Source organism: Osmerus eperlanus, chromosome 4, assembly GCF_963692335.1.
Source record: "Osmerus eperlanus chromosome 4, fOsmEpe2.1, whole genome shotgun sequence".
Lineage (NCBI taxonomy): Eukaryota > Metazoa > Chordata > Actinopteri > Osmeriformes > Osmeridae > Osmerus > Osmerus eperlanus.
In genome coordinates, this window is record NC_085021.1 from 18,686,948 (window position 1) to 18,708,450 (window position 21,503).

Genomic DNA, 21,503 nt, shown 5'->3' on the forward strand with positions numbered 1-21,503 from the left:
GAGAATCATTAACGTTTTATTGGAACTTGAAACAAGAATTAAATGAGTTGGTGTAGCTTGGATGAAAGATCCTCCTTGAACATTGTGTGTCTAGTGTAGGTATATAGGATTAGAAAAAAATGCTATTCACTGAAGTTCGGTGGGTTCACTCGTTATTGGTATGCATTCTGGCTTGTGTGTGAGCTGTAGCTAAATTAGAGTAGGGCAGCCAACGCCTTGAGGGCCTCAAAGGACCAGAGGACTTACGAGGACTTACGGAACCGTCAACTTCTTTATCTTACCTAACAAACAGGGACAAATGTGTTTGATAAACATGGCAACTGCAAATAAACTGCTGTGGTTATGTCTGATCAAGTGAGAGTTTCATAATACCAGAGTCTTGAAAAATATATTTGCACCATCACAAAAACACTCAGTGTTAGGTTTTTATTAAAGATCATTTTACATAAAATATATTTAAACAGTAAACCTTGCTACACAGGTATGATGTTTATTATCTACTCTCTCTGTTAAGTCTAGTGATTTCTGTCCAGAAAGGAATTGGTGAGAACTCGGACAGACTATGACAGTGGTGCACTTTGTCATCATCCTTTGATTGTGACAAGACAGTTGGCTGGAGTGCATACATACAGTACTTGAACACATGTTGTAAACTTAAGTAGGAGTGTTTAAAAAAAAAAAAAAAAAAGGAAATCAGGGTGCTTTGCTATTCCTTTGGTATGGATGGTACATACAGTATTACACTGACAGTATAAAAGTGGAGTATTGCACTGCATTGATCTTTTTGTTCTAGGTATTAAAAAAGCTTCACAGATAAATAAAAATTGCCCTTTAAGTGCACTTATTGGTTCACTCAATAAAAAACAAGTAGCTGTACATTTCAATGTGCAAGTTTACCAACAAACGCTGGAGGACCATGAAACATTAGTGACCACAGTTCTAAAATGACACACAAACACTGGTTATCCTCATCCCCCAAAGTGCATACGCGTTGTGTGACTTGCCCCGGGTTGTGCATGCTTCTGCAGAATTTCTCGACCCTTCTCACAGCCACTTGCTATAATGAGGCTGCAGCAGAGGGTATCCTTCCTCCTTTTAGCTTCCCCTACATTATCCCTCCCCTCTGGTCTGTCCATCCTAGCGTCAGCACTCGTCTGCACAGATACCAGGGGTGGCGTTGGCCTCCCTGCCGGCGGTTCTCCCGTGGGAGGGGGAGAGCGTCTGAGAGGATCCCGTTCTGCAGAGACAGCAGCAGCTACACAGCAGCATGAACAGGCGCGAGCGGATGGGTTGAGTACACAACACAAACATGATGCAGTTGGCTGCCCCCTGGAAAGTGTTTCCAATGCCCTGAAAACACACAGACATTGTGTTGAGGCAGGTTGTAAAACACGATTGAATATTAAAGATGAAGAACCACACTCAAAAATATTGTAAATAAGCATAATAAGAACAGTTAGCCAGAAGAGGCAGTTCAACTGGAACTGAACTTACATGCAGAGTGACCAGCACTGGGTTTTGCCTGACTGGGGAGTCCACCAACAGCAGTATGAAGCGAATGGTGCTCCATATACGCAGGACGATGAAGATGATGGGGATTAAGGTCAACTTCCTGTCCGCCATGGAGGAGAGGGAATTGGACAGAGGGCTGGTGGCCAGGATAGGCCTGTACTCTGACAGTGCAGCATGCTGCATCACCAAAAACATATGAACATTAGTAACTAGCAATAAGGATGATAGACAGACTCACTTAAACGTATATGACCTGTTAAAGGGACATTACACTCATCATTTCAAAACAGATGCCTTTTTAATTTGGTTCTGGTTTTTAATTCTTCTGAGGTGGAGGCTCTCTGATCCACATAGTCTGTTCTGAGTAGTTAAACTCAGACATACTGTGACAGGACAGTCATCTTAAGTTACAGGAGATTCTACCTTTTCAGCAATCACACACACACAACAATCCACACGAATACACACACAAGAGTGAACTAGATCCTCACCGCTCGGTAGATGTGCCTTTTGATGAGGATGTAGAGGATTGGCAGTGTGATGTATGCCAGGAACTCCCAGATCTTTCCTGTTAGAAGCATCCACAGGACATGGTCAGGAGCACTGATGCTCACCCAGCACCAGCCCACAGACACCTCAGACGCGTCGTAACCAATCCTGTGGAGGCTCAAGGCTGCAACAGTAATGCCTAGGGGAATGCCCCAGCTGAGAGGGAGGAAAACAAAAGGGAAGCATTAAGCAACAACATGAAGTACTCTGTCTCTAGACTAGCGCCTACTTCACAGTCGCCTTTATTTATCGATTTTGTTTATATGGGTGGATATGGAGACTTTATTGGGATATCATTACTGCATGTTTTATTCTACAGTTCAGATGAAGCTAAAGGTTGGAGTACAGAGTGTGACAGCATGCAGCATCTTTTTTTAGCAATAGTCTAAAATAATAAAAGACTCCTTGAAAAATAAACATTGAAGATCAACTTGAGTTCAGTGCTTTAATATTTCATAGCCTTCATTTAAAAGTAAATAATTGAACATGATGTGTATGTGAATGTTGCACTGCTCCTGTTAATAGGCAGATTTACATCCTTCAATCATAAAAAGCAGCATGAATGTTCAGCATGCTGTGTTCAGTGAATGGCTCTGTTGTGCTGATTCACTGGGCCTCTTAAGAATTCATCATAATTAGAATAACAAAGCATGGTTGCAATGCATATGGGCGAATAACTTTGATGTAAACTGTGTTATGTGTCATTCTATATGTATTTGTAAATGCACTCATTTGAATAAGGGTTTGTACGAAATAGCTTGTGTTTACTTGGTTTAACTTGTAAATCAGGATTAAATAGGATGTATGCAGGTGATCAAGGATGATATTGGCTCTCTTTTTCTTAAGTGATCAGTTTAAAGAGTCAACCTGACTACTACTTGAGGGTGATTCCATGTAAACAGCACATGATGAACCTTTTGAGTACCAAGTTTGATTTAAAAAATACAGTAAAATAAAAATGTAATACAAGATGAGCAACACTTAAAATAATTAAATATGAATGTCAGATGCAAACCAACAACAATGTACTAAATCCAAGCTTGGATTAAATTAGGAAAAGTTTAAAAAAACTAAACATTAGGCTAATACTTATCGTATGACTTGTCAGATATTGGACCTTTAAAATAAGACCATGATTATTATTACAATCCCCTATCAAGTCAGTGAATATGTGAAGTTATCAATATCCTACAATAGCGTGTGCGCAGCGAACCCACCTGATAAAGTGAAAATACAGCACCAAGCTATCAGCAAGTCTTTGACTGGTCTTCACGATAAAAATGTACAGGTAGATAGCGATAGCCACAGTCCAGAAAAACGAGCTTGTGTTTGAAAAAGTGGAAATTGCTCCTTGCACGATACAGCCAACAGAGTCTGTCTTAAAAACATTCCAAACTCCGTACGCGTATGAGACAGCAGACAAAAAATCTGCGATCGACAGGAACACTAAAAGTTTTCGTGGGGTAGTTCTCAAATCTGGCCAAATTATGTACGTGAAAATGATAAGGAAAGATCCCAAAAATGAGAAGGCACAAGAAATTAGAACAAGTATCTGCTCAGAGACGTACACAACAGTCTGACTTTCAGCAGCCATAACTGCGCGGCAGGCTACGTTTTACCAACTGAACTCCAAACGAATCAAATCAACTTCACTCAACAAAGCTAACAATCCTCCAAGACAAAAATCCACAAAATAAGCTACTGTGTAACTGAGATAAGTACTCCATCTTGCATTATTACTTTTCGAAACAGAAACTTTTTTAAATAGAGAAACTCTCAGTCTGATGTGTTAATCTGATAGGAGAATCTGTAATGCAAACCTATATTTTGGCCAGTAAAATTTAAAGTCATTCTGAATCTAAAGAGGAAGCTCGACAATAGTTATACGCGAATGTTAAATTAACCCCTCCCTGCCACTGAGACATTTACCCGGAACACAAACTCGTCTGACTGGTAAGCCAGTTGTGAGAAATCATGGGACAAATGTGGCCTATTTGGAAGGTCGCTCAAATAAACCAACGCACAAAATAGAAAAGTGTAATCATGATTTATAGTGAAAACAGATTTTCACACCAGTGAAACTACTACATTTTCACTACACACAACTACAGTCCAAAAACTGTTTAGTGAAGAAGTGTTTATGCATATAATAACACTATGGGTAAATAGAACTCTCATGGTGTTAAATTACCAGAAATTTTCTGTCAGTAGGTACTTTTTGATCCCATAAGGGGAAATTGCTGTTTCAGCAGGCAAGTTGTTTTTACTGATCCAGTACATAGAAACATTTGGATATAAGTAAAATGGCACTTTATGTTACAAATAAGCTGCTCACTAAAACACTGTATTGTGGCTTTTCAATACATTATTTTCAAACTTTGTGTGACCATTGCGATTGCAAGGCACCCGAAGTCCGATTTATTATCATGGGCAAGTATTATGTTTGGAATCTGCGCCATTTCTAACAAGCGACTTAATTCCTCCCTTTATAATCTTTAAATATGTTACCTGATAGATACCATTGGGAATAATTTTGCAGCTGTTCCTTCTGTGCTAGACATGCTGCAGCAGAGTAAAAAAGGCCTCTTGTGCTTGCAGCAATGCAGTGCCATTGTGGTTACAGAGGACTGCAGTGTTCCGTTAGCCTATATGTCTTATTCTGCAGACAGCACGTCTGAATAACGATCCAATGCCGGAATCAATAATCTCCTTACAGCCCTGCTTCCACTTCATTTCACAGTCCCAAGACTAAAATACATGCATGTTCTTGATTTATATTGGGAAACCACAAAGACTGTGGCACGAGGTACCGCAAAGACTGTGGCTTGAGATACCGCAAAGACTGTGGCTTGTGTGATAACCGCATAACCGGGTTTTATTATTTGTATTACTTGTATTATTGTTTTTATTGATTTTATGTAAAGCACCTTGAGCTGCAATTCTTGTATGAAATCCTCTACATACAGCATGCATTAGGAGATTAATCAGAAATTTCACAGACAGTGCCTGTTTCTATTCTAATACTTCTAATTTGTTTTATGATAACCCTTCACCCTAAGTATGTTTACATCTGATACTACTTAACCCTTGTGCTGCCTTCGGGTCACATGACCCAAAGGTTCATAACGAACCATCGTTGTGTTTACCCAATTTTACCCAATACAAAAACAAATAAAAATAATTTTGTTTTAAACTTTCCAATGTGGGGGGTCTGAGACAGCCCAACGGTTAAAAGAAAATTCTTCACTCAAAAAAAAAAGAAAAATCTACACTCAGAGTGGGTTTGTACCTGTGGTGAAATACTCTGCACTGACTGAATGTAGCCACATTTTATCATCACACAAAACTGTGCCAACATTAGCTTAAGGAAAAGGGAAAAAAGGACAATTGTGGATACAGTCAAGGAATAGCCAATTCAATATTTTTATTTTACAATGACAAGCAAGAAAAATATAGTTGACAATCACATTTAAGTCTTAAACAGCACAATTAAATAATACAATCACATAGGATAGTGTTAACAACAATACCATTTATCACATTTAGCAATGCAATTGAAATGATTGGCTGCTGATTATTATTATTATTATTATAGATACAGTTTGTGAGTGTACCTTATTGTAGAAATTGTAAATGTTGATCAAGTATCAGTAGTATAGAAAAATATGTCAACATCAGGTTGTTTGACTTTTTGTGTCACATTTATGTTTCCAGCAAGTGCTGTAACAGTGCCCAGATATAATTGCCTACGTAGTTTGACCACCATGCCCAATCTCTCGACACAAGATGGCACTAGTGAATTGTGAACCTTTCAAAACCCAAATGTCAGTAATTTGAGACAATGAGTTTGAAATTTGAAATGCAGAACATTTAGAAATACATGATCATTTGGTTCACAAACAGCATGACGTAAACAATACATGTTTACATATTAGCATGACAAACGTACACCAACCAAATGTCATCATTTGGAAAAAAAATAGTCTCAGTCTACCGAGCTATGAGAATCGGAAAAACACTCATGAATTCCATAGACGTAATCACCAGACGCTTTAAAATCTGTTTAGGATCACTGGAAAATACGTACCACTCTCCTCTTTTCTCCGCTTCCTGTTTCTCCCTCTCTGAGTGATGAACAATGAGAGCCGGCGGCCTCTCAGTGCGAAGAGTTTCTGCGGCAGTATACTTGCTGATTGCTTCGTTCTCACTCCTCACAACAACCAGCTAAGACACTGCCAGAGAACCACTCACAGTAGCCACATCTAACAGCATCTCCTCCTGTCTCCCCTCCTTCAAGCCAGGCCGTCTCTCTGCCACGCAACCAGCAGGGAGTCTCTGAGGCCTGTTCGTCATAGACAGACGTTACGGTCAGGTTTCACCTGATGTGAGGGATTCGGAATGTAAGTGAGAGGAAGGGGATTCATTTGTGTCCTTCAGATCCTTTGTCTAGCAGTCTGACACTCTTTTTTGTTTTGGGGTTGTAGTCCTATGCCAGGGTTTTGTAGTCCTATGCCAGGGACAGCAGATCTGAAAAACATCAAGGAAGTAATGGTCCATTATTCACAGCATCACTAAAACGTTCTTCTCATAGGCCTGATTTGAGCTTATATCATAGGATATATCATAGGATTTGTCGAAAATCAGGTAGCAGGCAAAGTGGTCCTCCAGTCCCTTAGAATAGAGGAACATTCTTTTATAGCACCACTGTACACCCCCTGATCTAAGAATAGGCTTTTCGTGAGTCATATTCTTGCAACAAGACATTACTTGGGTTCAGCTATTATTTTCCGCATCTGTTTTTGTATGCGTGTGTGTGTATTGAGGGAATATATGTGTTCACATTTGTGTGCAAATGTGGGTGTGTGTAGTGTTGTTGTTAGCCAGACCTCACCAGAGAAGCCACACTGATACAAAGTCTGGACTTCTGGCTATCTATCTTCCATATAGCAGAGTTATATTTAGTACAGAGCAGCCCCTGTGGAATATAGAGTACACTTCGTTGAAGGGACAGCAGCAGCACAGATGTCACAGAGGGCCTTCACACTGGCTAGAAAGATCGAGAAAGGAGGATCTCGTCCTAAGACTGAGAGCCCTCATATCAGCTAGAAGCCTGTCTACATGACAAGCATAGAATCCTATGAGGAAGTTATTGGAGAGCTATGCGGTCACTGCAACCCTGAAGCAACGTTGGATCATGTGACCATGTGACTTTGGAATGAGAGAATTGAGGCAGTGGCTTTTGCATAGATTTTCTGTCAGGTGTTGGATCTTAGGCAGGAAGTTCCTCTTGGGAAATGTCACAGATAGTCAAGTGTTTGAAATGAGACCAAGGATCCGGTTCTTACTGTCTTAAAAAAAACATCAGGAGTCAGTCTATCATAAGTCAATCAGTTGCAGTTGCGCCACACCACACACACGTGTAGACACCTTGTGACACGCTTTCTGCCACAGTTGCTAAATGACTGTGCTACTCCCCTGTATTTTTCTCGTGAGCCAGAAGCTGGCTGCCGTGACCACATGATGACAGGAATTCCTTCCTGCTCGGGCTTGATGTAATCCCTAATACAGGATTGCAGAATGCCATGCAAGAATAAACAACCCACTCGCTTGGTAACTGGCTGACTGCCTGCTGACTGGCTGACAGTCCACCCAGCTGACTGACCAGCAGACTGTCTGCCTGGCTGAGACAGAACTCAAACCGGCATGAGTCTCCTATCAAGCCCACCATGTATCATAGATCCTTACACACAGTCATCAGCCAGAGGTTAATTTAGCCAGGCAGAGAGTTAGCAATGTTGAGCTAGCCAGGATGTGGTTACAATGTGGTGTGAAGGCCTGCCGGGACCCTGTTGTGGACAGTTTGGGCTAGTTCCCCTCCTGCCTGGGTGGGGTTCATGTGGTGAGACTGATGGGTTTGTTGGTAGCTAACATTTGTAATGTTGTTTTCTGTGATTTTCAGTCTAAAATATTTTGCTGAGTAAGTTTGAGGTTTTGAGAGAGCGCGTGCTACATGAGGGATATAAGATTACAACAGGACTGACCTACTGTTCGCGTGCTTATGTTTCTAGTCATCAGGGGTGACCTTGTGACAAGAAACTAAAAGACTGGCGAAATATATAATTTATAGTTAAAGTTTTAACTTTAACTATCCTCATCTTAAGTAACCTGTAACACTCACACAAGCACACATTTACATTTAGCAGACGCTCTTATCCAGAGCGACTTACAGTAAGTACAGGGACATTCTCCCCGAGGCAAGTAGGGTGAAGTGCCTTGCCCAAGGACACAACGTCATTTGGCATGGCCGGGAATCGAACTGGCAACCTTCAGATTACCAGCCCGACTCCCTCACCACTCAGCCACCTGACTCCCCACAGCGTGATGAACCCACCTCCGCTGTGTCAGATCTGTCGTCATCTCTGTCAGGCTGCTGGTTATGTGCTGAGGAGTGAACATACAAATGGCTGTGATAAGACAATCTGGTTCACTTCACTTCAAGTCCTGTCTCTCACTCTCTCCTAGCTTGGCATGTCTTAGTTGGACATCAGGTGGCTGAGCGGTGAGGGAGTCGGGCTTGTAATCTGAAGGTTGCCAGTTCGATTCCCAGCTGTGCCAAATGACGTTGTGTCCTTGGGCAAGGCACTTCACCCTACTTGCCTTGGGGGGAATGTCCCTGTACTTACTGTAAGTCGCTCTGGATAAGAGCGTCTGCTAAATGACTAAATGTAAATGTAAATGTAGTTGTTACTGTCAGTTAGCAACACTCATGCAGTCATGCTTCATCTGACATCACAAAACCATCTGCACCAGCACTGCATTGTTAACCCTTGTGTTATCTTCGGGTCGTTCGGACCCATCAGCCGTGTGACCCACCGTCGTATTGCGACAACTTTACCGCATACAAAAACAAAGTGAAGCATTTTCTTTTAACCGTTGGGCTGTCTCAGACCCCCCACATTGCGAAGGTTAAAAGAAAATTATTTTTATTTGTTTTTGTATTGGGTAAAATTGGGTAAACACAACGATGGTTCGTTATGAACCTTTGGGTCATGTGACCCGAAGGCAGCACGAGGGTTAAGTACCTCTCTTCCAAGGCACATTTCCGTCTTTGACGTTTATTTATTTCCCATGCAGTTTAAAGATACATTTAAATGAAAAGGGTAGTTCTCGTAGTTTTCATGGATAAGCCCTACTGTCTTCTCTCCATAGCATATCTGCTCCAGCTTTTACAGTATCAATATTGTAATGTATGTGTCAAAATGCCTAAATGCTGTGCATAACTGTCTAAAGAAACCAAATGTGGACATTGCATCAGTTTTCAGTCGTGGGCATTGTATGTCAAACCGTCTTACGTGAATTATTCAGAGGCTTTTACTCACAGGCACACACACACGCTGACTTTGACTCCTGGTTACCAGAAAACAGTGTTGCCCCAGTAACAATCTGCGTGAGTGTATAGGTTACATTTGAGTACACTAAGATTGCCAGCGCTGGGCAGACTTTATTTTATACATATAGATCGAATTTGTTATAATATGAGTTAACAGATATCCTAATTAGTGGATGTGTATTTTTCTTGTCAGTAGCTCACTAACTTCTTGTTGTTCTGTTAGATCCAATTAATTACTACATATAAGATTAAATAGGACATATCTATATACTAAACTGCATGTTTTATACAAGGGCATATCCTTGAAAGAAACAGCATCTCACGCCCCTCTTCTTGTGAGGCTGTCTTCTAAACTTTGCAGCATTTTGGTCGTATTTGGAAATTCCCTCAGAGCGCCTCCATTTTGCAATGTATAAAACTGAATTGAGAAATGATAAACATTGAACTCTTACCCAGTGTTTCTACATTTCCAATACAAATTCCTCAGGTAACTGAAACAAGGCTGGATCTGAGGACACAGGCAAAGTTTCAGAGCTGAAAGAAAAAGACAAAAACATGATGTTATTTTTTCAATCAGTTCCTCGTATGTTTGGATCATATCTGAGTCATTCAGGGGACTTCTGAAATGATGTGAGTTGTAACAAGGTTTGTCTGTGTGGAGATCACTGTGTCTACGTGTGATCGGTGAGTCCTTATTGTGTATGTGTGTGTGTGTGTGTTGGATGTGCATGGAGTAGTGTGTACATAGTGACACTCACTATGGTTGTTACTATGGTACCCATGGAATCAATACATTTGATAAGACAAAGACATGGTCAGAAACACAAAACCGATAAACTTGTATCCCACTGACACAATTCTTGAGATGATATTATAGCCAAGAAAATAAAATCATTCATTATATGGAATTTAAAAGTTATTTTAAAATGTTTTATCTACCTCACATACAAAATATTTTTGCCACAGACAGCAGCAGAAGAAACAGTTTGTTTTAAACATGTACTATATGTATTGTGTTGTTACGTGATGTGCTGTTGTGTGTAATGCGGTTATGAATCTGTGAAATGTTGATGCAATATATTATTTTATAATGTATCTGCTGCTTGATTGTGTAACTCACACTATGCAGTAAATTTTATTTCGCTTAACTTTTTTGAAAGGCCTGACCAGGGACTGGGGTTGCAAATTAGCTTATAGGCTAGAAACCTTTTATGCAACACATCTACAACATATTGTAATAATGTGCGCTGCATTTTCCCTGACAAATAAACAAATACAAATAAAAATAAAAAACTATAACCAGAATTAGACTACTCACCAGTTTAGAAGCAGTGGGATTCTTTGTGTTTTCAGGACTGGAGGGTATGGTATGCAGCAGAACATGTTTCAAACGCCAGTGCTTCCAATGAGTCCATCGTTATGTTGTGACTCTCATGTTGCTGGGTTCTCCCTGTTCGGGTCAGATCACACTAGCATGATGAAGTTATTGACCACAGGCCTCTCTCTCTCTCTCTCTCTCTCTCTCTCTCTCTCTCTCTCTCTCTCTCTCTCTCTCTCTCTCTCTCTCAAGCAAGCAAGCAAGCCAGTACAAGTCAAGGCATGTCCCAACACGCCTGCCGTCTGCCATCTGAGTGTGTGAGATCTGCCTCACAGGCCACAGTGGGAGGAGCAGAGAGGGGAGGACACACAGAGAACTTAACATGACTCAGCCTGGGTCATTCACTGTGTTATAGCATTAGCATAGCATCCATGAGGTACATGACTGGTTGAATTGTTTGGTTATCATATCTGAGCCATTACCTCTTTCAGTATCTTCATGATATAATGAAAAAAAGATAAAGCCTTCTCTAAAAATTAGTCTTTTGCTGACATGCTATCTTAGAGTGCTGTGTATTACGATACTGTCACACACCATGTTCTTGATCAAGTCAAGCAAAAACAAGAAAAAGGAAAGATACCATATATGGCACGAAGGCTATCATGCAATATTTGATGAATCTTAGAACATGGTAATAAAGTGCATGTTGCCTGCAGGCGTTTTCATGTGGTCTGCCTCTGCCCCCTCTACTGGCTTGTTCCATAATGCGTGGAGCCCACATCTGCATGGCACTGATGGCCTTGGCTCACTCCAGGTAACCTTCCTCATCCCCCCTCCACCCCCCCCCCCTCCCATGGCTGACATAGACTGAGTAGATGCAGCTTCAGTGAATACTCTCAATCCCCACTTCACTGCAGCGCTGCTTAGCAAGCATGATCAGCCTGGATGCTCGGTGGAGGGGCCGGGTGCGTAGCCTGGAACAGGAACTCACGGCAGAGGCTGCTGATTAATCAGAATTCCCTTCTTTTTTTTTCTCGAAAAAAGTACACATTCAGTTCATGAATGATGGGAGAAGATCAAACGTGTGAAATATTAATGGTGTGAAAGAGTAAAAATGTCTAATGATCATACTTCAAGAGATCCCAAACACAGCAGTGGCTAAGCATCGTAGAACGGGCGCTAGGGAGAGCCTCCTCACACTGATACGCTCATTTGACAAATCACTAGCAATTGAAAAAGTGAAAAAACATATTTAATACGTGTGCTGTGTTTCTAATACTGTCCGTGTCAAGCATCAAGGGAACTAAAGCATGAATGATGCGTCCATGTGCGCTAGTTATTCACAAAGCCGGGTGGTAGATACTTGCGTGAGGAGGGAGGGGTAACGTAAGTTCATCACTGCACAGGAAGTTGATCACTAGGCAGAATCCCAGAGCGGCAGAGACCAGCTCAGCAAAACTGAACTACAGCATGGTTCCCTTTCTGCTGTCTGAGCATCTGTATAGTGCCGTATATCTCACTGAAGTCACTGTTCTGCATATCCCTCCTGGGACTCCGACACTGTCAAACGTCTTTACAAAGCACACACACATCTACACGCACTGTATGATGTATTTTGTTGTAAAAACCAAAGCGGCCCTCATCAAAGGTGGAAGGCGTGTTTGACCCACTGCAGATATCCATTCTTTTGAAGCATGCATGCGGCACTGCCAGTAGTTGAATGAATGCCAATGGATGCAGTTTCATGCAGTAGTTTTGTAAAGTATTTTATAGATTTATTTGGTCAGACCTTTCAATCCCCTTTCAGGGCTTAAAGTATCATAAGTCGTCCGCGTGACGCATGAGCTATGTGTTTAATTCTGAGAATAAAGAACAGTCATTGAACTTAAGTTGATTCGTATTACTGTGTTAGACAATTATTAAAAAAAATATATACATTGGTTTTATAAAACCAGTGTATAAAAACAGCCTCACATTATCAAATTCCTGTACCATACCTGCTGTACCTGCACCAACATTTTCAGTCATTCATTAGGACATGCTACGTTCATCTGACAGGCGCAGAAGTCAGTGGTGAAGAGATGGGAGACAGGGGTGAAAGAGGGAAGAGCGAGGGAAGAGCGAGGGAAGAGAGAGGGAAGAGAGAGGGAAGAGAGAGGGAAGAGAGAGGGAAGAGAGAGGGAAGAGCGAGGGAAGACAGAGGGAAGAGCGAAGGAAGACAGAGGGAAGAGAGAGGGAAGAAAGGATTCCTTACCCCAGCAAGTTCAAAGCTTGCTGCATTGATTACATCATCGGGACGAAGGCAGTGGAATGGGACAATGCACCATTAGGAGGGGGGGACGAGTGCCTACTTCTCGCCACTGCCTCCCTCTGAAGCTCCCTACACTCACAGAGGGCACTGCTCATCTCCCCTCTGTACCACACACACTCTCTTACACACACACACACACACACACTCACACACAAGCACACTCTCACACACACACACGCGCTCCCCTAACTCACCCAGGTCCAGAAAGACAGCCTCGTCTCCCCATCCTCCTCGCTCACTCAGCCAGTACATCACGTGACAGACTGGCTGAATGTGTGTATTGTATGTATGTTGGAAAGACAGGTGCGCGTGTGAGTTAGTGTGCGTGTGTCCGAAGAGACTGAGAGAGAGTGTGGGTGCATGCATGCCTGCGTGCGTGTGTGTGTGCAACGATAGACCGGCACTGCAGGAAGTCAGTTGCTGCAGGACACTGCAGGATTGCTGCTCTGCTGCTCTGCTGCTGCCTCGCCGGCTCTGTTTTCCCTCCTCTCTCTCTCTCTCTCTCTCTCTCTCTCTCTCTCTCTCTCTCTCTCTCTCTCTCTCTCTCTCTCTCTCTCTCTCTCTCTCTCTCTCTCTCTCTCTCTCTCTCTCTCTCTCTCTCTCTCTCTCTCTCTCTCTCTCTCCCTTGCTCTTCACTCAGGCAGATTGCTCAAGGAGGAGAGTGGGAGCATGTGCTGCATACTTTTTAGGAGAGGGGGGAGATGGGGAGAAGGGGAGGGAGAGGGGGAGAGAGAGGGGGGAGATGGGGAGAGGGGGAGGGAGAGGGGGGAGATGGGGAGAGGGGGAGGGAGAGGGGGAGGGGGGAGATGGGGAGAGGGGGAGGGAGAGGGGGGAGATGGGGAGAGGGAGAGGGGGAGGGGGGAGATGGGGAGAGGGGGAGGGAGAGGGGGAGGGTGGGCAAAAAATGAGTAAGGAGAGGGGGGAAGGCATTACAGAGGTGCGGAGCATGCTGGTGAAGCACTGTGCTCGGGGGGAGGGGGGCAGGAGGGGGTAGCGGTTGGAAAAGGAGGAGAGTTGAGGTGAAAGAAACGTCAGGTGAGTGCGGCAATTTGCTTGCTGGCAGTGCAGCGCTGTTCATCCCCCCACCCCCCCTCTCTCAGTGAGGAAAAAAAGAGAGAGAAAAAAAAACTGCAGATGTTCACAGTGATGTCAGGCTCCCAGGTTCTGGTGTAAACGTAAGTAGACCGTTTCAACATGTCTTTAAAGGTTACAGACTGGGTCTGCAGCAGAGAGAGCCTCACCAGAACAACTCGTCTCATAGGACGGGCTGCTGGATAGCGGCTGTGGGTCATTTTCTTTTTCAAGGTCTTAACACAGTAACCTGAGGTGAACCCAAAGATCAGGAAGCACACACGCCGTCAGAAAGACCACCATCACAATCATCTGGATTCATTATACGCAGGTAAGCGGCGCATTTTGGGAAGCCCCGGTTCCCCCTACGACACAAACTTTCACAAAGGGAGCCTACGTCATTTCATTTTCACCTTTTGTGGAGTCGCATAGCAGTTCATACAACATGACTGCTGTCATAGGGAATCTTGACCCCACATTAGATAGAGATCACAAGTAGAGGTGGACAGAGATCTGCGACTGTTATAGAACACATGTCTGAAAGCCTGAGTTCTGCAGTACTCTGAGAAATATGACCTCTTTCCTCTGCCTGGTCTAAGACACAGACTCATTATGGACACTGCACTATCTATTGTACATCCAGGACACACACACTTCAAGCTCTTTACAGTACAGTTCACAAACAACTCTTTATAAGTTTTCCCTCACAGTATCAAAGTAAATTGTATTTAGCATCTCTCTCTCCTGCGTTCTCTCTCTTTCTCTCTCTCTCTCTCTCTCTCTCTCTCTCTCTCTCTCTCTCTCTCTCTCTCTCTCTCTCTCTCTCTCTCTCTCTCACGCACACACACACACACATTTTTACCCCACTCGCTTGTTTTAAAACTTCATCATGGTTTTTACTCTGTTCAAGACTTACATTTCCTGGTATACGCAGAACCTCATTTGACTGTAATATAACTTCTAGACTGCAGTCTCTCTGTCCCATGCAGGCCACTGTAACCTCATTCTCAGAGTTGCTTCAGCCATGATCCTGTACCGTCAGATCACGTCTGAGAGGGCTAAAACTACACACAAATCACTGTACCTATGTTCCACCAGAGACCCTCAGCAAATTATATTTAACCAAAGTAATTAAGACAGTGACAAGAGGCACTCTAGGACAACTGCACTTGTCCAACGCTTGCAAAGGTTAAAAGGTTCTCTCATTGTTTTCTTTCAGTGTTTTCTTTCTCTATGTCCTGAGTCATTCCTAAAGGCCAGTCCTATCAAATGGCCGGTCCCCTCTGACACGCTCCTTCTATTTAAAGCCTGTGCCATGTGTTAAACATGGATGAGAGAGCAGTTGAGGCGAACCGTTAACTGGCTGGTGCAGGGACTGTGACACTGATTAGACCGAGCCTGCTAGAGGCTTACACTGCAGGCATAGATACAGTACCCGTCAGTCTAGGCCCCTTTAAGAACACAGCATCACATGAACACCGAGACAGTGAGAGGTAAACAGAAATGATAATAGCATTAGAGGAGAATAAAGCTGTCTCTAAGCAACCACAGTAAAGAACTGGCTAAGATGAGCATAAATAATGGGGATGCATCATGCACGCCAAAAGAGCTAGGAGACAAACTTCTCTATACTCACTCTTTACCACTTCAGGCTGGAAGGGGGATGCTGCTTGGGGTTGTGGTGTGCTTCCATGGCGCGGCAAAGTTGACTGCAGCATTGCCTCCTGAACAGAATGACATTGTTTGCACTCTCCCTCTCCCCCTTCTCTCTTTCTCTTTCTCTCCCTCCTCCTCCTCCTTCTCCTCTGTGCTCTCGCTCGCCCCTCCCTCCTCCTCCTCCTCCTCCTCCTCGCACGCTCGCTGGCAGCACAAACTGCACCGCTCAGCAGTGTTTCCCCCTATGCCGCAGCACATCCTGCATGAGCTCTGCGTATCTGAGTGGGACGGGACTTTTAAAGGGGAACGCAACCTCCAGGGTCAGTGTGTGTGTGTCTGTGTGTGTGTGTGTGTGTGTGTCTGTGTGTGTGTGTGTGTGTGTGTGTGTGTGTGTGTGTGCGCTGCACATCCTTAGGTCCACCCCCTCCCACAATTCCTCAACACCCCCACCACCCCTACCCCCGTTGAGCAGCATCAGGGTTACCGGTTCCCTCACAAGAGACTCCCTCCCTTTACCCCTCCTCCTCTCCTTTTCTCCTCCACCCCCCCAACCCCTCCCCACCATCAGCACCTTCACCACCACCACCCCTTATATTCATTTTCACTGTAAAGCGAAACCCATCCTGTGTAAATGACAGTTCTCAATGGGCAACAGTCTTCTTCAGCGATGCCACCTCTGATTCTCTCATGAAGGTCTTATGCCATAATATCTTTCACTTCTCCTGAATGCCCCGAATAGACGGTTTGTCTCCAGGTATTAGCTCAAAATAGGCCAACGTGATGCGTGGTGAAAATGGTTCAGTGTGGATACAGTACATTTGTACTGTAAGAAGCGGAGAGCTGAATTACATTATTGCCTTTACTCACATGACAAACCAAGTACCACATACTGTACATGATACATGGTACAGAATCAATGTACTGCAATGGGACACAGGGTCATCATTGGCAAGGTTGGATTTTTTCTCTACCAATTCAAATTTCTCCTGATCCATCATGCACCATTCTGACTCTCCGCTATTCTGCATTGCGCAGAAATATAGAAATGATCTAATTGACCAAATTTATCTTTCTCAAGTTCGTGAAAATCGTCATCCATTATCATTAAGGTCATCGTCGTAATCTTTTTCAGCTGTTTTAATACCTAAACCTCACTACGTATGTAAATAGAAAAGTGCACTCAATTATTAATAATTAATCCTTTTAAGGTTCTTCAAAGTAAATCGTTACTATAATCATTGTTTGACCCTACAGAGCTCCTGCACAACGGCGCCTTGAGGGTTTTCTGCAACACTGCTGCTGCACTGTGGGGTTCTCACTGCAGAACCAAGGCTGGTTCACATGACTGTACTCCTGGGCCCCCAATGAACCTTGTGAACCCCCCCCCCTCTCTCTCTCCCTCAACCCCTCTCTCTCTCTTACTGTGCAGTAGCACTGGGTAGCTGCACATTAACCCCCAAGGCGGAAGGGCTATAGGCTTACCTCAACTAGCATGTAAGGTTGGCCGATATAGTCTCTGGAGTCCACCTCTCGTGGCAAAAATACCTGAATGGCAGAAACGCACTTTGCGCTGAAGGAAAATCCTGAATGAGCAGAGCTTGCACAATGGCTCTCTGTGTTGACAATCAATGACTGTTGGAGGTCAAGTGTATGATTCCATTCATGCCGGTCATACAGTGCACTGTGAGTATTAGGTACCGAGTTCCAAACGTCCAACTCAACGGATAAGCTCTCAACTTATCAGGCAGAGCTCTGTTCTGCGGTTCTGTTTGTGGCGTGGGGGATCTGCTGGCAACGACAGTGGCAGTGCGACAGGGTCTCTCATTCACACAGCGTCTGTCATGTGCACAGCGGTGACATGGCTGAAAATGCCCCCTCCGGCAGATTCCTCACACGCCCCAACTCTTCAGTAATGGCATCCCCATTGATAAATAAGGCATGAGGAAGGGCCCTTTTAACTTGTCCTATCACGTTACTTGCTGCTGTATACCTGACACTGTCGCAACCAATGGCTCCAGGCTCTCGGCTGTCTGATGTTTCTAGATCTGTTCTCACAGGGAACATGTGTATATGGCCTGAGGTCTGCAGACTCATCATCAGTCTTGCCATCTTTTTGTTTAAATCATAGGTACATGTCTTTTTCTGTGGACATGACTGTACATAATGCAGGTGTATGCGCTGCCCTTGCTGACTGGACAGTTGATAAAAAATGGACCACACATTCTATTCACGCTATTTGTGAATACAGGATGAGCCACCGACATGGCTAATGCGAGGTGACAGGAAGTGGTCCAGATGGTCATCTTGGGAGAGAGGTTATCTATGATGTATGGAGAACCTGGACGTAACCTGGTCCGGAGAGCTGAATCTAACGAAGCACCGAGGCTAAAGCGGATGCGATGTGTGTTACCCAGGCCCACTGCTCCTCTCTATCGATCTGCACAGAACAGATAATAGACACATTGATTCACATCCTCAGCAACTTGCTTGGTTTAGACATCACTCTGAGCGCATTCCAAATAGTGCTCAATCAATGAATAAAAGTGTCTTGACTGAGTCTTTTCCTGGCTTATCCCAAATGATTTGAAAATTTGCAGAAGAGCAACGTTCATATCCAACCAGAAAACATTTTGTGACATGCTTTGCTGTGAGGGGGATGTTGTGCTAAGCTAATTGTCATCAACACAGACCAGGGAAAACCTGGCTTTGCTAATTAGCAGTGGTGTTCAGGAGTCATCTCAGGTGAACAGACTGGAATTTAATTGAAAGAGTTGGCCATGTAGACTGACGGATCCTGACGGATGCAGACTTGGGGCAGGCGAGTGCAGTATTTCACTGCACCAGTGTTTCTTTGCTGACCTCATTTTGTGAAACTGGGCAGATTTCTCCCAAGGCCAAGCTGGTGGAAAACAAGTTAGAGCCATAGACATTTGCAGTTTAAAAAGGGTCGTTCACAGATCATTTGGAATTGTTAAGCACTCGACATAAAACATCCTCAATTTCAATCTTTATCAATCCTCATTTGAAGAGCATCCCATAGCTATATTTTCACATTCACAAATTAAGTAAACTTAGTATTACGATGAATGAATGGTTGTCAATATCCCTGATAATATTCCTCTTCCAAGGTCAAATGTCTTCTGACGTCTTGAACTGGCACCTAGAAATATGAGGAAAGAAAACTGTCATCTGTTTTTATGTCAACATTAAAGAGATTGGAGTAACAAGCATATGATGGATTAACATTATGTTGAGTGAGGGAACCTTTGTGAGTGGCTACTCCAGGGGCTACTGGTAACTAAGCTGTGACTTTGCCATCTATCAGCGTCAACACCATTTATTGTTCAGATTACAGGAGTGTTGTGGAACAGCAAAATGGGAGTCAGGTGGCTGAGCGGTTAGGGAAGCGGGCTAGTAATCTGAAGGTTGCCAGTTCGATTCCCGGCCATGCAAAATGACGTTGTGTCCTTGGGCAAGGCACTTCACCCTACTTGCCTCGGGGGAGAATGTCCCTGTACTTACTGTAAGTCGCTCTGGATAAGAGCGTCTGCTAAATGACTAAATGTCAATGTAAAATGCAAAACATATAAAATACAATGGAATATACAAGATAAAACAATGACATATGCAATAAATACTATCCATGTATATGATATGGGTTATAATGTAGGATGTTCTTTAGAAAACGAAATCAGTGTTTTCATCTTTTAGAATTCAACATTTTAATTACCGGTACCTGTATTTTGTAGCACAGCCAGGTATTTCCCTAATAGTGCATGTCTGCCAAGCCATAAGCACACAGTATGTTCTGAAAAATACCTATATATGGTATATCAACCGAGCAGTGGACTTTGTACTTGTCAGTGTAATCTCCTGCGGTAATTTTAGCTTGAACCTATTAAGCTGTAAAACAACTGATTAATTTGTGAAAAAAACAAGCTGCCTTTCTATAGCTAGACTGAACTTTATACTCGACTGAAACAGAATAAATGAATGTGTTTGTTCAGTGCTCACAGCCTCTCGACATGATCATCTTGAAAGCAGTCAAGGAGCTCTCTGTGTTGAGAAATATCCTTTACAAAGAACTCCCACAGTCAGTCACTGTAGGCTAATACAATATTCCATTATTTTTATTTTTATCACAAATAAATCAGTAAGCTAACTAGCTAAAGCTGTGACTATGCTTCAGTATGGGTTTACAGGTTTTATGTGTAAATAGTCTAAATTTAGAAATATATTATGTATCTGTGTTGCGCATAATCTGCAAATTGATGTCCTACTATGTGTTTTTATGTATTTCCAAGTAATTAGTGTTCATGGGTGCATGGTCTTTTATGGCTCTGATTGGCTTTTTAATCTTTTCTGTTTGTGTTTTTCTCAGGTTCTTGGTGGTGTACTGCATATCCTCCACAACAACCCCTGTCACCTGGAGTTATGCGTAGACTCTTGGCCTATATTCAGCACTGTCATTTGTTATCGTCGAAAACAGGCAAGATGGAAATATAAAACAGATAATTTATTAAGTCACAGACCTGACACTGGATGCTGTATTCACCTTCTGATATGAACATGACATTTCTAAGGCTGTCATCAACTGCTTACCTGACATATGCACTATCTTCACCCTGAGCCCGGACACCTTGAGAACAATGCTCCTTGAGACCAGAATTGTAAACTGGAAGAACGGGCTTACGTTCAGAGGTAGGGGCACTCCTTACCTCATCCCTGTGTGATGCAATATGCTTATATTTGTTAGGACTGTCATGCTTGGTTAAAATATTTTTTTTTTGTCTTAAGTATCAATTTCTAATTGTTGTCTTTGAAAGGCATTCCAAGGTCACTCTGTGGTCTTATAAAAGACAGTGCTTCCTTAAATGGACTGGATATAACTGAATATGGTGATTACAATACCTACATTCATCGCAGTCCACACAGCATGGCAGCATACCCAGCATACCATGGGTAAGATGAGCCACAGTTTACTATTTACAACAGAATTTTGGAATACTTGTCTTTGTTTTTGTACACGTCAAATCAACAACTTAAATACTCTTAACCTCACCTTGTATCAATCATTAGCATTTTCTCCCATGACCAGAAAGAAGCACCCTCTGAAAATCTCTAGCCTGTCTCACGTGTGTCTCACGCAGAGCTAGTGGGCAGACACCTGCCTTACGGAGGGACCCTAGCCTGGATGTGTCTCACACAGAGCTAGTGGACAGACACCTGCCTTATGGAGGGACCCAGGAGAGTGTGAGCATCCGCCACCTGCCGAACGTCTGTGTGACAGAAGACAGGGAACAGCCGGTGTCCTGGATGCTGTCTGACGAGCTGTGTGAGCTGAGGATGGCCTACACCTCCCCGGAATACCGGAGGTCAGGACACTTGATGGCACTGTCCGCGGCGTTGATGCGTAAGGTGTGTGCCATGGGCCTGCCGGTTTACTGTCACGTCAACCGGGAGAACCATCCCGCCATGACCGCCGTGACGTCACTGTCAGGTGTCCCTTGATGGAAAATATGTCAGTGTTGCTTATATGCAAGGATAAATACTGAAGACTTCTTACTCTATGCAATAAAATTAAGATGATGGCATATATTATAAGTGGTGCTGTTGGTGTTTGTTGTGTGTGTGTGAGTAAAACTGAGTGTGTTTTCAGCAACATTGTCGTGTTCAGAGTTTAGAAATGAAAAAGA

The 21,503-nt window shown here is 43.3% G+C and overlaps 1 protein-coding gene and 1 long non-coding RNA gene across 4 annotated transcripts; both read right to left on the reverse strand.

The window, feature by feature from the left end:
* Nucleotides 1-412: 412 nt before the first annotated feature.
* gpr157 (G protein-coupled receptor 157) lies at nt 413-4,008 on the reverse strand. Its single transcript, XM_062459891.1, has 4 exons — nt 3,279-4,008; nt 2,004-2,217; nt 1,495-1,689; nt 413-1,350 (listed from the first exon to the last, which is right to left on the reverse strand). The coding sequence occupies exons 1-4, from the start codon at nt 3,653-3,655 to the stop codon at nt 1,144-1,146; spliced, it is 993 nt and encodes a 330-aa protein (XP_062315875.1). The 5' UTR covers nt 3,656-4,008; the 3' UTR covers nt 413-1,143.
* Nucleotides 4,009-5,463: 1,455 nt separating this feature from the next.
* On the reverse strand, nt 5,464-15,931 carry LOC134019224 (uncharacterized). 3 transcript variants are annotated; one of them, XR_009929985.1, is made up of 5 exons: nt 15,788-15,931; nt 10,770-10,901; nt 9,904-9,985; nt 8,453-8,502; nt 5,464-6,588 (listed from the first exon to the last, which is right to left on the reverse strand). It is a non-coding gene; the product is annotated as an uncharacterized LOC134019224 (long non-coding RNA). The 3 variants fall into 3 exon arrangements; XR_009929983.1 differs by lacking the exon at nt 15,788-15,931 and having other exon boundaries at nt 10,770-11,060; XR_009929984.1 differs by lacking the exons at nt 8,453-8,502; nt 15,788-15,931 and having other exon boundaries at nt 10,770-11,060.
* Between the last annotated feature and the right edge of the window lie 5,572 nt (nt 15,932-21,503).

What these genes read in the sequence shown, in the direction of transcription:
- gpr157 (XM_062459891.1), bottom strand. Translation starts at nt 3,655, where the DNA reads ATGGCTGCTGAAAGTCAGACTGTTGTGTACGTCTCTGAGCAGATACTT. An exon ending in AAAGGCACATCTACCGAGCG is followed by an intron (nt 1,690 to 2,003) that starts GTGAGGATCTAG and finishes TTGGTGATGCAG; the next exon opens with CATGCTGCACTGTCAGAGTA. An exon ending in CAGTGCTGGTCACTCTGCAT is followed by an intron (nt 1,351 to 1,494) that starts GTAAGTTCAGTT and finishes GTGTGTTTTCAG; the next exon opens with GGCATTGGAAACACTTTCCA.